A 12858-nucleotide genomic window follows, 5' to 3' on the forward strand; every position below is an offset into this window, starting at 1 on the left:
AAATCACATTGTGCTGCGGCTCCTCCACAAACCACAGGCCGGATTTCACAACGGAGGTAGTGCTGATACAACAGAAGTGTCCGCAGGGCCCGGGCAGAGGGCCACGTGACTGTCAGGAACCCGGCGGCCATGAATGAACAGGCCCAGCTCATTCACTATTGTTTTCTCGTTCTTTTTGTCAACCTGTGATTCCTGGAAATGATAGGAGTCATTTCTGCGGAAATTTTTCACTGGAAATTTCCAAAGAAATGTCGCCGTCCTTAGAAATGAGTCGTATCAAACGTCTCACGTGCACGGCCACGTTTCTCACCAGGTTGTCGCTTTGTGGGCACTCTATCGTCTCAGCACTGAGATGTAATTCACATGATTTCGGAGTGTGCCCCCATCCTAATGGACTTTTAGAATAAAAATTGGCGTGTTTGCTACACAGATGTGAAAACACTGAGGTTTCCGCAGACGCCTTTACCCCAACTGTAATAACAGATAATTAGAAAATTAAAGCACAAGCTAAAACCTCGAGGGCGACGGCGTTAATTAATTCAGTGCAGTCTGCATTGGGCTTGTGATGCATGGAGGGTAAGGGTTGTCTCCTCTGAGTGGTCCCATTCTCCAGACACAGAGTGGGCAACCAAACTGTGGAGGCAACTGATTAAGGAGAAAGGAGAACTAGGACCAGCGAGGCCGGGGGGAGGAGGAGTCGGACCAGCGAGGCAGGAGTCGGACCAGCTAGGCAGGGGGGAGGAGGAGGAGGACCAACGAGGCAGGGGGGAGGAGGAGGAGGACCAGCGAGGCGGGGGGGGGGGAGGAGGAGGAGTCGGACCAGCGAGGCGGGGGGGGGGAGGAGGCGGACCAGCGAGGCAGGAGTCGGACCAGCGAGGCGGGGGGGGGGGAGGAGGAGGAGGAGTCGGACCAGCGAGGCAGGGGAGGGGGGGAGGAGGAGTCGGACCAGCGAGGCAGGGGGGAGGAGGAGGAGGACCAGCGAGGAAGGAGGGGAGGAGGAGGACCAGCGAGGCAGGAGGGGAGGAGGAGGATGACCAGCGAGGCAGGGGAGAGGAGGAGGAGGACCAGCGAGGCAGGGAGGAGGAGGACCAGCGAGGCGGGGGGGGGGGGGGGGAGGAGGAGGAGTCGGACCAGCGAGGCAGGGGGGGGGGGGAGGAGGAGGAGGAGTCGGACCAGCGAGGCAGGAGGAGGAGTCGGACCAGCGAGGCAGGGGGGAGGAGGAGGAGGACCAGCGCGGCAGGAGGGAGGAGGAGGAGGACCAGCGAGGCTTGGAGGAGGAGGAGGAGGACCAGCGAGGCAGGGGGGAGGAGGAGTCGGACCAGCGAGGCGGGGGGGGGGGGGGAGGAGGAGTCGGACCAGCGGGGCAGGAGGAGGAGTCGGACCAGCGGGGCAGGAGGAGGAGTCGGACCAGCGAGGCAGGGGGGAGGAGGAGTCGGACCAGCGAGGCAGGGGGGAGGAGGAGGAGGACCAGCGAGGCAGGGGGGAGGAGGAGGAGGACCAGCGAGGCAGGGGGGAGGAGGAGGACCAGCGAGGCAGGGGGGAGGAGGAGTCGGACCAGCGAGGCAGGGGGGAGGAGGAGGAGGACCAGCGAGGCAGGGGGGGGGGTTTGGAGTCGGACCAGCGAGGCAGGGGGGAGGAGGACTTGGACCAGCGATGCAGGGGGGAGGAGGACTTGGACCAGCGAGGCAGGGGGGAGGAGGAGGAGGAGGAGGACCAGCGAGGCGGAGGGGGGGGGTTTGGAGTCGGACCAGAGAGGCAGGAGGACTCGGACCAGCGAGGCAGGGGGGAGGAGGATTTGGACCAGCAAAGCAGGGGAGGAGGGAAGCGGGTGGTCTTGTACCAGTGAGGCAGGGGCGGTCTTGGACCAGCGGGGCAGGGGAGGGAGGTCTCGGACCAGGAGGCAGAGGGGAGGCTTTTGACCAGCGAAGCAGAGGGAAGGCCTCAGACCAGCAAAGAGGGAAGGGGGTCTTGAACCAACAAAGCAGGTGGAGGTCACCAAGCAACCCAGCGAGGCAGTGTTTTGGACCAGTGAGGCATGAGGGAGGCATTGAAGCAGCGAAGCAGGAGGGAGGTCTCGAACAAACGAGGCAGGGAGAGGTCTCCGACCAGCCCAGCAAGGAAGGTGGAGTTCTTGGAACAGCAAGAGTAGAGGTCATTGAACAGCGAAGTACGGGTAAGGTCTCCGACCGGTGAGGTGGGTGGGTATCTGACCAGGGAGATAGGGGGATAATTCTCCTACCATCGCCAAAGGGAGGTCCCTGATCGCCGAGGGGAGGTCCCTGATCGTCGAGGGGAGGTCCCTTATCACTGAGGGGGGGGGTCCCTTATCACTGAAAGGGGGGGGTGTCCCTGATCATTGAGAGAAGCAGATCAATGGAGCATAGTCATGCAGTACGGCACCATGCGGTAGGTCACCAATAAACACACCATAAAGAGTTGACAAAATCAGCCACAGAGCGGCAGCTTACCATGCTTGGCACCGGGACACGGAGGCAGAAGGACTCTAAGATTTTGGCCAGGTAGTTGAGGTACAGGTTGTCTTTCTTTGGGGGCATGGGCCCCTCCTGTGGTGCCGGTGGCACGTTCATACCTGGGCGCTGCTTCTGACCTGTTCTTATGGGTATTTCCTTCCACTACGGCACAAACCCTCCGATTGTTAGGTCTGAACATTCCTCAGTCATCTTCTTCCTTCTTAGATGTTTACTTACTGCTCGCACCGCCCACTTAATGCCAGGTTAGCAGCTGGCACAGCAAACCTGTACTAAACCGCAAGTGAGTCAAAGTATAAGCGTCTGGCTAAAGCAATAAGGGACGGGGGTGGAGGATTTCCGAGAAAAAAAATTGTGTGACCAAATGGTTAATTCTAAATAAATAAATCAGGAAACATGGCAGCAAACCCGACCATGGAGCCGTCAGGACGGGAAGAAGGAAAGGTCCTGCAGCCGTCCGCCTCTGAATTCCTCACCATTTTCTAGATCTACACTTGCCGTCAGTGAGGGGCAACCAACAATCATACGCCGTCACAATGTGTCACCGCAGGTAACAGAGGATACTATGGGCTGTATATATTTGTAACAAACCCTCAGATCTGAGAAGTATTAGGTCCGGAGGGATTTTTGGCCTTAGGTTTTAAATATAAAGCTGGTCAATCATCGCTCGCACCACGTCCTTATGAAACCCTGTACTCTGCCAAAAAGGAAATCCTTTCATTAAATGCCCAGCACTGATGCCAAGGGGCGCCTGTCACCAGCTGGGTTATAATGTGCTCAGATTCCATATCTGTAACTGGAGAAGCTCAGCCCCTGTACAGTAGAAGAGGCCCCCCACACCGGGTAAGGACCACCCAACCTGTACAGGATATTCCTCAGTGGAAAAACAAGCAGATCCAGACCACCAAGATATGAGAACCAGTCCTTCCCACCTGTATATCAGGACCGGACACGTGCTTAGAAAATTCACTATTATCCTTCTTCACGTTCAAACAGTTCTCATTCATCCAGGGTATGACATTACTTATCCTGTACTGATCCTGAGTTACATCCTGTATTATACTCCAGAGCTGCACTCACTATTCTGCTGGTGCAGTCACTGTGTACATACATTACTTATCCTGTACTGATCCTGAGTTACATCCTGTATTATACTCCAGAGCTGCACTCACTATTTTGCTGGTGCAGTCACTGTGTACATACATTACTTATCCTGTACTGACCCTGAGTTACATCTTGTATTATACTCCAGAGCTGCACTCAGTATTCTGCTGGTGCAGTCACTGTGTACATACATTACTTATCCTGTACTGATCCTGGAGTTACATCCTGTATTATACTCCAGAGCTGCACTCACTATTCTGCTGGTGCAGTCATTGTGTACATACATTACTTATTCTGTACTGTTCCTGAGTTACATCCTGTATTATACTCCAGAGCTGCACTCACTATTCTGCTGGTGCAGTCATTGTGTACATACATTACTTATCCTGCACTGATCCTGAGTTACACCCTGCAATATACTCCAGAGCTGCACTCGCTGTTCTGCTGGTGAAGTCACTGTGTGTACATACATAGAAACCTAGAATGTGTCGGCAGATAAGAGCCATTTGGCCCATCTAGTCTGCCCAATATACTGAGTACTATGGATAGCCCCTGGCTTTATCTTATATGAAGGATGGCCTTCTGCCTATCCCATGCATGCTTAAACCCCTTCACTGTATTTGCAGCTACCACTTCTGCAGGAAGGCTATTCCATGCATCCACTACTCTCTCAGTAAAGTAATACTTCCTGATATTTAAACCTTTGCCCCTCTAATTTAACACTACAGTAGGTGAACCCGATTTTGTGTCAATCTCGCTCTCTTTCTCGGCGAGATTGAGCACCTACGAGCCCCATCGCGGGAGCCAGCGCCGAGCTGGCTTGCCGCGATGGAGACAGAGCCGTCATAGAAGCGACGGGAGATCCGACTTGGATTCCCGCCAATTCTACACGTGTGCGGCGTTTGTTATGAATCCTGAGGGGGAAGTCCCCGCCGGATTTTAAATAAAAATCCGGCCTGGGTCCCCCCCTCAGGAGCATACCGGGCTCTTAGGTCTGTTATGGGTTGTAAGGAGAGCCCCCCCTACGCCGAAAAAAACGGCGTAGGGGGTCCCCCTACAATCCATACCAGACCCGTATCCAAAGCACGCTACCCGGCCAGCCAGGAAGGGAGTGGGGACGAGCGAGCCCCCCCCCCCCTCCCCCTCCTGAGCCGTACCAGGCTGCATGCCCTCAACATGGGGGGGTTGGGTGCTCTGGGGCAGGGGGCGCACTGCGGCCCCCCCACCTCAGAGCACCCTGTCCCCATGTTGATGAGGACAGGGCCCCTTCCCGACAACCCTGGCCGTTGGTTGTCGGGGTATGCGGGCGGGAGGCTTATCGGAATCTGGGAGCCCCCTTTAATAAGGGGGCCCCCAGATACCGGCCCCCCACCCTAAGTGAATGAGTATGGGGTACATCGTACCCCTACCCATTCACCTGCAAGAAAAGTGGTAAAAACACAAATAAACCACACAGTGTATTAAAATATTTTATTTTTCTGCTCCGGAGGCCGCCCCCTGTCTTCTTTATTAGCTCTTTTACCAGGGGGGGGCTCTTCTTCTTCCGCTATCCCGACGGGTCTTCTCCGCTATCCGGGGGGTCTTCTCAACTCTCCGGGGTTCTCCTTCTGTCTTCTCCGCTATCCGGGGGGGTCTTCTCAACTCTCCGGGGTTCTCCTTCTGTCTTCTCCGCTATCCGGGGGGGTCTTCTCAACTCTCCGGGGTTCTCCTTCTGTCTTGTTGACTCGGCGCACCCCGGTTCTTCGTCTCGCGAGACGAAGAACCGGGGTGCGCCGAGTCTCGCGAGACGAAGAACCGGGGTGCGCCGAGTCAACAAGACAGAAGGAGAAGACAGAAGGAGAACCCCGGAGAGTTGAGAAGACCCCCCCGGATAGCGGAGAAGACAGAAGGAGAACCCCGGAGAGTTGAGAAGACCCCCCCGGATAGCGGAGAAGACAGAAGGAGAACCCCGGAGAGTTGAGAAGACCCCCCCGGATAGCGGAGAAGACAGAAGGAGAACCCCGGAGAGTTGAGAAGACCCCCCCGGATAGCGGAGAAGACAGAAGGAGAACCCCGGAGAGTTGAGAAGACCCCCCCGGATAGCGGAGAAGACAGAAGGAGAACCCCGGAGAGTTGAGAAGACCCCCCCGGATAGCGGAGAAGACAGAAGGAGAACCCCGGAGAGTTGAGAAGACCCCCCGGATAGCGGAGAAGACCCGTCGGGATAGCGGAAGAAGAAGAGCCCCCCCCTGGTAAAAGAGCTAATAAAGAAGACAGGGGGCGGCCTCCGGAGCAGAAAAATAAAATATTTTAATACACTGTGTGGTTTATTTGTGTTTTTACCACTTTTCTTGCAGGTGAATGGGTAGGGGTACGATGTACCCCATACTCATTCACTTAGGGTGGAGGGCCGGTATCTGGGGGCCCCCTTATTAAAGGGGGCTCCCAGATTCCGATAAGCCTCCCGCCCGCATACCCCGACAACCAACGGCCAGGGTTGTCGGGAAGGGGCCCTGTCCTCATCAACATGGGGACAGGGTGCTCTGAGGTGGGGGGGCCGCAGTGCGCCCCCTGCCCCAGAGCACCCAACCCCCCCATGTTGAGGGCATGCAGCCTGGTACGGCTCAGGAGGGGGGGGGGGGGGGGGGCGCTCGCTCGTCCCCACTCCCTTCCTGGCTGGCCGGGTAGCGTGCTTTGGATACGGGTCTGGTATGGATTGTAGGGGGACCCCCTACGCCGTTTTTTTCGGCGTAGGGGGGGCTCTCCTTACAACCCATAACAGACCTAAGGGCCCGGTATGCTCCTGAGGGGGGGACCCAGGCCGGATTTTTATTTAAAATCCGGCGGGGACTTCCCCCTCAGGATTCATAACAAACGCCGCACACGTGTAGAATTGGCGGGAATCCAAGTCGGATCTCCCGTCGCTTCTATGACGCGCTTGCTGGGATGTGCTGTCACTATTCCAGTGAGTGCGAGATCTCGGCACCATGTTGCCGAGTATCAGCGCGACGCTGTCGTGCTAAAAGCACAATCTCACAAACACCTACTGTATGTCCTCTTGTAGCAGTTTTTCTTCTTGTAAATCTTCTCTCCTCTTTTACCTTGTTAATTCCCTTCATGTATTTAGCAGTTTCTATCATCTCCCCTCGGTCTCGTCTTTCTTCCAAGCTCTACATGTTAAGGTCCTCTAATCTTTCCTGGTAAGTTTTATCCTGCAATCCATGGACCAGTTTAGTAGCTCTTCTCTGAACTCTCTCCAAAGTATCGATATCCTTCTGGAGATATGGTCTCCAGTACTGAGCACAATACTCCAGATGAGGTCTCACTAGTGCTCTGTAGAGCGGCATGAGCGGCCCCCTCTGTCTACTGGTAATGCCTCTCCCTATACACCCCAGCATTCTGCTAGCATCTCCTGCTGCTCTATGACATGGTCTGCCTACCTTTAAGTCTTCTGAAATAATGACCCCTAAATCCCTTTCCTCAGATACTGAGGTTAGGACTGTATCACTGATTGTATATTCTGCTCTTGGGTTTTTTACGCCCCAGGTGCATTACTTATCCTGTACTGATCCTGAGGTACATCCCGTATTATACTCCAGAGCTGCACTCACTATTCTGCTGGTGCAGTCACTGTGTACATACATTACTTATCCTGTACTGATCCTGAGTTACATCCCGTATTATACTCCAGAGCTGCACTCACTATTCTGCTGGTGCAGTCAGTGTACATACATTACTTATCCTGTACTGATCCTGAGTTACATCCTGTATTATACTCCAGAGCTGCACTCACTATTCTGCTGGTGCAGTCAGTGTACATACATTACTTATCCTGTACCTTTCCTGAGTTACATCCTGTATTATACTCCAGAGCTGCACTCACTATTCTGCTGGTGCAGTCACTGTGTACATACATTACTTATCCTGTACTGATCCTGAGTTACATCCTGTATTATACTCCAGAGCTGCACTCACTATTCTACTGGTGCAGTCACTGTGTACACTTATTACATTACTTCCTAAGTTACATCCTGTATTATACTGCAGACAGGGGTGTAGCTATAGGGGAAGCGGCTGCTTTGGGGCCCTGACCCAGAAGGGGCCCATACAGGAGGAGGAGGAGGACTAAAGGATTTTGTCAGGGCCCCCTCAACATTATTACACAATGAAATTATATACAGTGGCAGTATAGACAGTGTAGGAAACGGATGGAACAGCTGCCGGGCCCGGTCTGAGAGAGCGATCTTTACTAGCCACAGGAATGGGGGTGGCATGAAAGGAAGAGGTCACTAAAAAATTACTGTAGGAGGGGGGCCCCATTGAAAAATATGCTGTGGGGCCCAGTCATTTCTAGCTACACCACTGACTGCAGAGCTGCGCTCACGCCTATAAAAATAGCCAAATCTCAAACATAATGCAATTAAAGGGACTGTCCAGTTTGGCCGTCATTCTTTTTACCTGGAGGGCGAGTTGATTAGATGAGATGTACAAGCTGATATTGTGGTGCAGCTCGTCAGTGAATCCTCATGGGCACATCTATATTTTTCTGGATTTCTGCAATAAATCAAATTATACTGTCCTTTGAAATCAGCCCCTTTCATACATGTTGATGGTTACAGGCCCTGCCTAGTGTGAATTGCGGCCTGTTCACAAATGACTGGAAGGCTGTGGATTTCCCTAGTATTCCACTGTTTGCAAACAAAGCAGAAATAACAGTGCGTCTCTATGGAGGGGGGGGGGGGGGGGGGGGGGGGGGCGCTCACCCCGTGAATCACATGCCCGTCGTCAGAACGAAACTGAAATGTTATGAAGAGTAAAAGCCCCGAGAGCGAGAGGCGGAGGCGCTTCGTGACGCTGATCTCTGGCTATGTGGACAATGCTGTGCGTCAGGTGCTGCATACCAAGCACCCTTTACTTGCCAAGCCGTACAGTGATGCCTCCGCGTGGTGAAAGCGATTATCCCAAGTCATCCTGGCCGCAGACGTGGCAAATATTATCTACGGCCACCCAAAGTGGGTCTTCTGCAGTGCCTAGGACCCCCCTATATCAGCTGGAGGAAGCACTGGTGCTTTACATGGCGCCTGTACAGTGCACAGCAGTCAGTGGTCCAGCAGATGCTCTCTGCATGGTCTGGTTAGTAGAGGGGGCTCCTGAAGAGACCCCTTCTATTACAGCCAAGGGATCAACCATACAAGGGTTCCCCGCCTTCAATCACACTCGAGTCACAGTAAGAGTCTAGAGTTACAATTGTAACAAAAACTCAGCTGTGAGACGGGATCTCAGCATTCGGGTGTAAACATGATTCCATTCACTGTCAGCAAGCAGGTACTGCTGCAAATCTCGAAATGCCCGACACGGCAGATGAGCGAAGTGTCTGGTTAGCTGCCCAACTCATCCCAATAGGACGCCATGGGGACTTGCTTCGCTGAAGGGTTCGTTACTATTTGGCAAAAGTAAACAAGCTCCGCCGTGAATCACTTCTCATCAGTATGCACTGGGTGAATCGCTTGCAAATATAAAACGTATATGCACATGCGGCAGAGATTTCCGTGACTGCCCTAGTCGTAACAACCCTTAACCGACCATCAAATAGCCTTTGGGGCCCCATGGGGTCTCATAAGCCAGGGGCGCCTGCAGCCACTGCAGTGATTGATGCTGGTTGCCATCATCTCATATTGCACAGGGTCCCCCCCAATCCCTGCAGCGGGGGTCTACTCACTTCCTGATCCACCAGCAGGGGCATGTCCAACATGCACATCTTCACCGGCTGCAGCAAGGCTTTCTGTAGTGTGAATGCCGGCCTTTGCTCCATCGTTCCCTCTGGTCCTTCGTCTTCTCCTTAGTCACCGCTCAGCAGCTCATTCATTGCTCGTCCTCGGCCTGTAGGTCCCTCCTCGATGGACCCACCACTGAGCGTCGGGCAGTAGTAACAGGTGATCCTCTTGTTTTGCAGGGATCTTGGAGGTGCGAGGCTTTACGTAGAGGTTTCCTTCTCCCTCCAAGATATGAAAAGCTGTGATTCCCTCTCACCCCACCCTGTGAGCGTGCTACAACAGGCCGGGAGGATCCGTCTCCAGGAGCTCATCTGTATTCTGCAGACATGAACAGCCCCTCCGCCTGCGGTATAGACCACTTTATGATACCACGCTGAGATGGAGGGGAGCACAATCCTCCTGCATCCGCACGCCGCTGAGTCGCTTACCCTCTGGTCTGCACTGCAGCTTTGTCTAATGGGCTGAGCTGGGTAAAGCCTCTGTTTGCCCAAAGATGCAAGGAGACGATAATTTATTTGGAAGGTTTGCACACAGATGAGGCCCACGTGGGTGGTGGCGCCCGTACAACAGCAGACTACGACGCTCGTAACAATAAACAACATAGGGTTCTGTTGCTTTGGGGGGCACTAGATGAGGCACACATGGAGTCCCCTTATACACTGCAACCACTAGAGGTCATCATCATTGCCTACAATGGAGAAAATAATGGGTTCAGCATGCAAAGCACCCAAAAGGGAGCAAGTTATGTCTAGCATTCAATTTCCGTGTCATTCAGATGTTTTTTCAATCACTGTCAAAATCTCTGCTTCCTGTCAATAAGTGGGACAATTCTGCTTTACAGTAAAAACTTGCATCTGAGGCCGTGCCCATGAATTTCAGTAGTGAGCGAAAACCCCTATAAAAGTCCAGCGGCCTCCTACAGAGAAACACTGGTCACGGGGACCCCTTTACTGCTCACCCCTATTGACAGTGGTGGGCTACAATCTTACATCAGGACAAAGCACTAGAAAGAAAATCAGCAGCATCGAAACATTCACTGCAATCCAGAAACCAATCACAACACGGTGCAAACGCTGCGTGCAAAGGTCGCCATACATCCACTTGTAGTGCATCAGGTAGACATCCATGGCACAGTTACCTCTGCCGCATCGATCCGGGAACTAGAAGGGATCGTCCATTACATGATGGAAATAAGGACAGTGGTGTTGCCATAGCAACCGATTAGACGTCAGCTAACAGTACGGGATACGGGATAGAAAATAACAATGACCAGTGCGGGTTAACAGGTACCGGGGGCAACTACCAATCACTGCTGCCGTGACCTTTCCAGAGCGACAAAACTGAGATTTATTCTAAATGTCGCAACTGTCAAAACGCAGCGAAAAATCGCTTTACTGTGGAGTAAACATCTCGTTTCTATAGTGTTGAACATTGTACGGGGAAAGGTAATGTACTAAAATATTAGGAGCAAAAGGAATGAGAACTCCCATTATAGTGTACTTTGTACATAGGAGGATTACTACTACAATAATACTGCTCCTATGTACAAGAATATAACTACTATAATACCGCTCCTATGTACAAGAGTATAACTACTATAATACTGCCTCCTATGTACAGGAATATAACTACTATAATACTGCTCCTATGTACAGGAATATAACTACTATAATACTGCTCCTATGTACAGGAATATAACTACTATAATACTGCTCCTATGTACAAGAATATAACTACTATAATACTGCCTCCTATGTACAAGACTATAACTGCTATAATACTGCTCCTATGTACAAGAATATAACTACTATAATACTGCCTCCTATGTACAAGAATATAACTACTATAATACTGCCTCCTATGTACAAGAATATAACTACTATAATACTGCTCCTATGTACAAGAATATAACTACTATAATACTGCCTCCTATGTACAAGAATATAACTACTATAATACTGCCTCCTATGTACAAGAATATAACTACTATAATACTGCCTCCTATGTACAAGAATATAACTACTATAATACTGCTTCCTATGTACAAGAATATAACTACTATAATACTGCCTCCTATGTACATGAATATAACTACTATAATACTGCTCCTATGTACAAGGATATAATTACTATAATACTGCCTCCTATGTACAGGAATATAACTACTATAATACTGCTCCTATGTACAAGAATATAACTACTACAATACTGCTCCTATGTACAAGAATATAACTACTATAATACTGCTCCTATGTACAAGAATATAACTACTATAATACTGCTCCTATGTACAAGAATAGAACTACTATAATACTGCTCATATGTACAAGAATAGAACTACTACAATACTGCTCCTATGTACAAGAATATAACTACTATAATACTGCTTCCTATGTACAAGAATATAACTACTATAATACTGCTTCCTATGTACATGAATATAACTACTATAATACTGCCTCCTATGTACAAGAATATAACTACTATAATACTGCTCCTATGTACAAGAATATAACTACTATAATACTGCTCCTATGTACAAGAATATAACTACTATAATACTGCTCCTATGTACAAGAATAGAACTACTATAATACTGCTCATATGTACAAGAATAGAACTACTACAATACTGCTCCTATGTACAAGAATATAACTACTATAATACTGCTCCTATGTACAAGAATATAACTACTATAATACTGCTTCCTATGTACAAGAATATAACTACTATAATACTGCCTCCTATGTACATGAATATAACTACTATAATACTGCCTCCTATGTACAAGAATATAACTACTATAATACTGCTCCTATGTACAAGAATATAACTACTATAATACTGCTCCTATGTACAAGAATATAACTACTATAATACTGCTCCTATGTACAAGAATATAACTACTATAATACTGCCTCCTATGTACAAGAATATAGCTACTATAATACTGCTCCTATGTACAAGGATATAACTACTATAATACTGCTCCTATGTACAAGAATATAACTACTATAATACTGCTCCTATGTACAAGAATATAACTACTATAATACTGCTCCTATGTACAAGAATATAACTACTATAATACTGCTCCTATGTACAAGAATATAACTACTATAAATAATACAGCTCCTATGTACAATAATATAACTACTATAATACTACCTCCTATGTACAAGAATATAACTACTATAATACTGCTCCTATGTACAAGAATATAACTACTATAATACTGCTCCTATGTACAAGAATATAACTACTATAATACTGCTCCTATGTACAAGAATATAACTACTATAATACTGCTCCTATGTACAAGAATATAACTACTATAATACTGCCTCCTATGTACAAGAATATAACTACTATAATACTGCTCCTATGTACAAGAATATAACTACTATAATACTGCCTCCTATGTACAAGAATATAACTACTATAATACTGCTCCTATGTACAGGAATATAACTACTATAATACTGCCTCCTATATACAAGAATATAACTACT

At 49.7% G+C, this 12858-nt stretch overlaps 1 protein-coding gene across 3 annotated transcripts in view; it reads right to left on the bottom strand.

Moving 5' to 3' along the window:
- The window catches only part of RALGDS (ral guanine nucleotide dissociation stimulator), a 107441-nt gene that overhangs the window by 61003 nt on the left and 33580 nt on the right, over window positions 1–12858 (bottom strand). The window contains exon 1 of one of the 3 annotated variants that reach the window (XM_040406157.1): window positions 9292–9479. The exons of 1 other annotated variant lie outside the window; for it this stretch is intronic. In XM_040406157.1, coding sequence (XP_040262091.1) covers window positions 9292–9384 — 93 coding nt within the window. In that variant the 5' untranslated portion in view covers window positions 9385–9479. Of the gene's footprint in view, window positions 1–2468; window positions 2636–9291; window positions 9480–12858 lie in introns of those variants that run through there. One more of the 3 variants, XM_040406156.1, reaches the window with a different exon arrangement.

Source organism: Bufo bufo, chromosome 8 (genome assembly GCF_905171765.1).
Source record: "Bufo bufo chromosome 8, aBufBuf1.1, whole genome shotgun sequence".
NCBI lineage: Eukaryota > Metazoa > Chordata > Amphibia > Anura > Bufonidae > Bufo > Bufo bufo.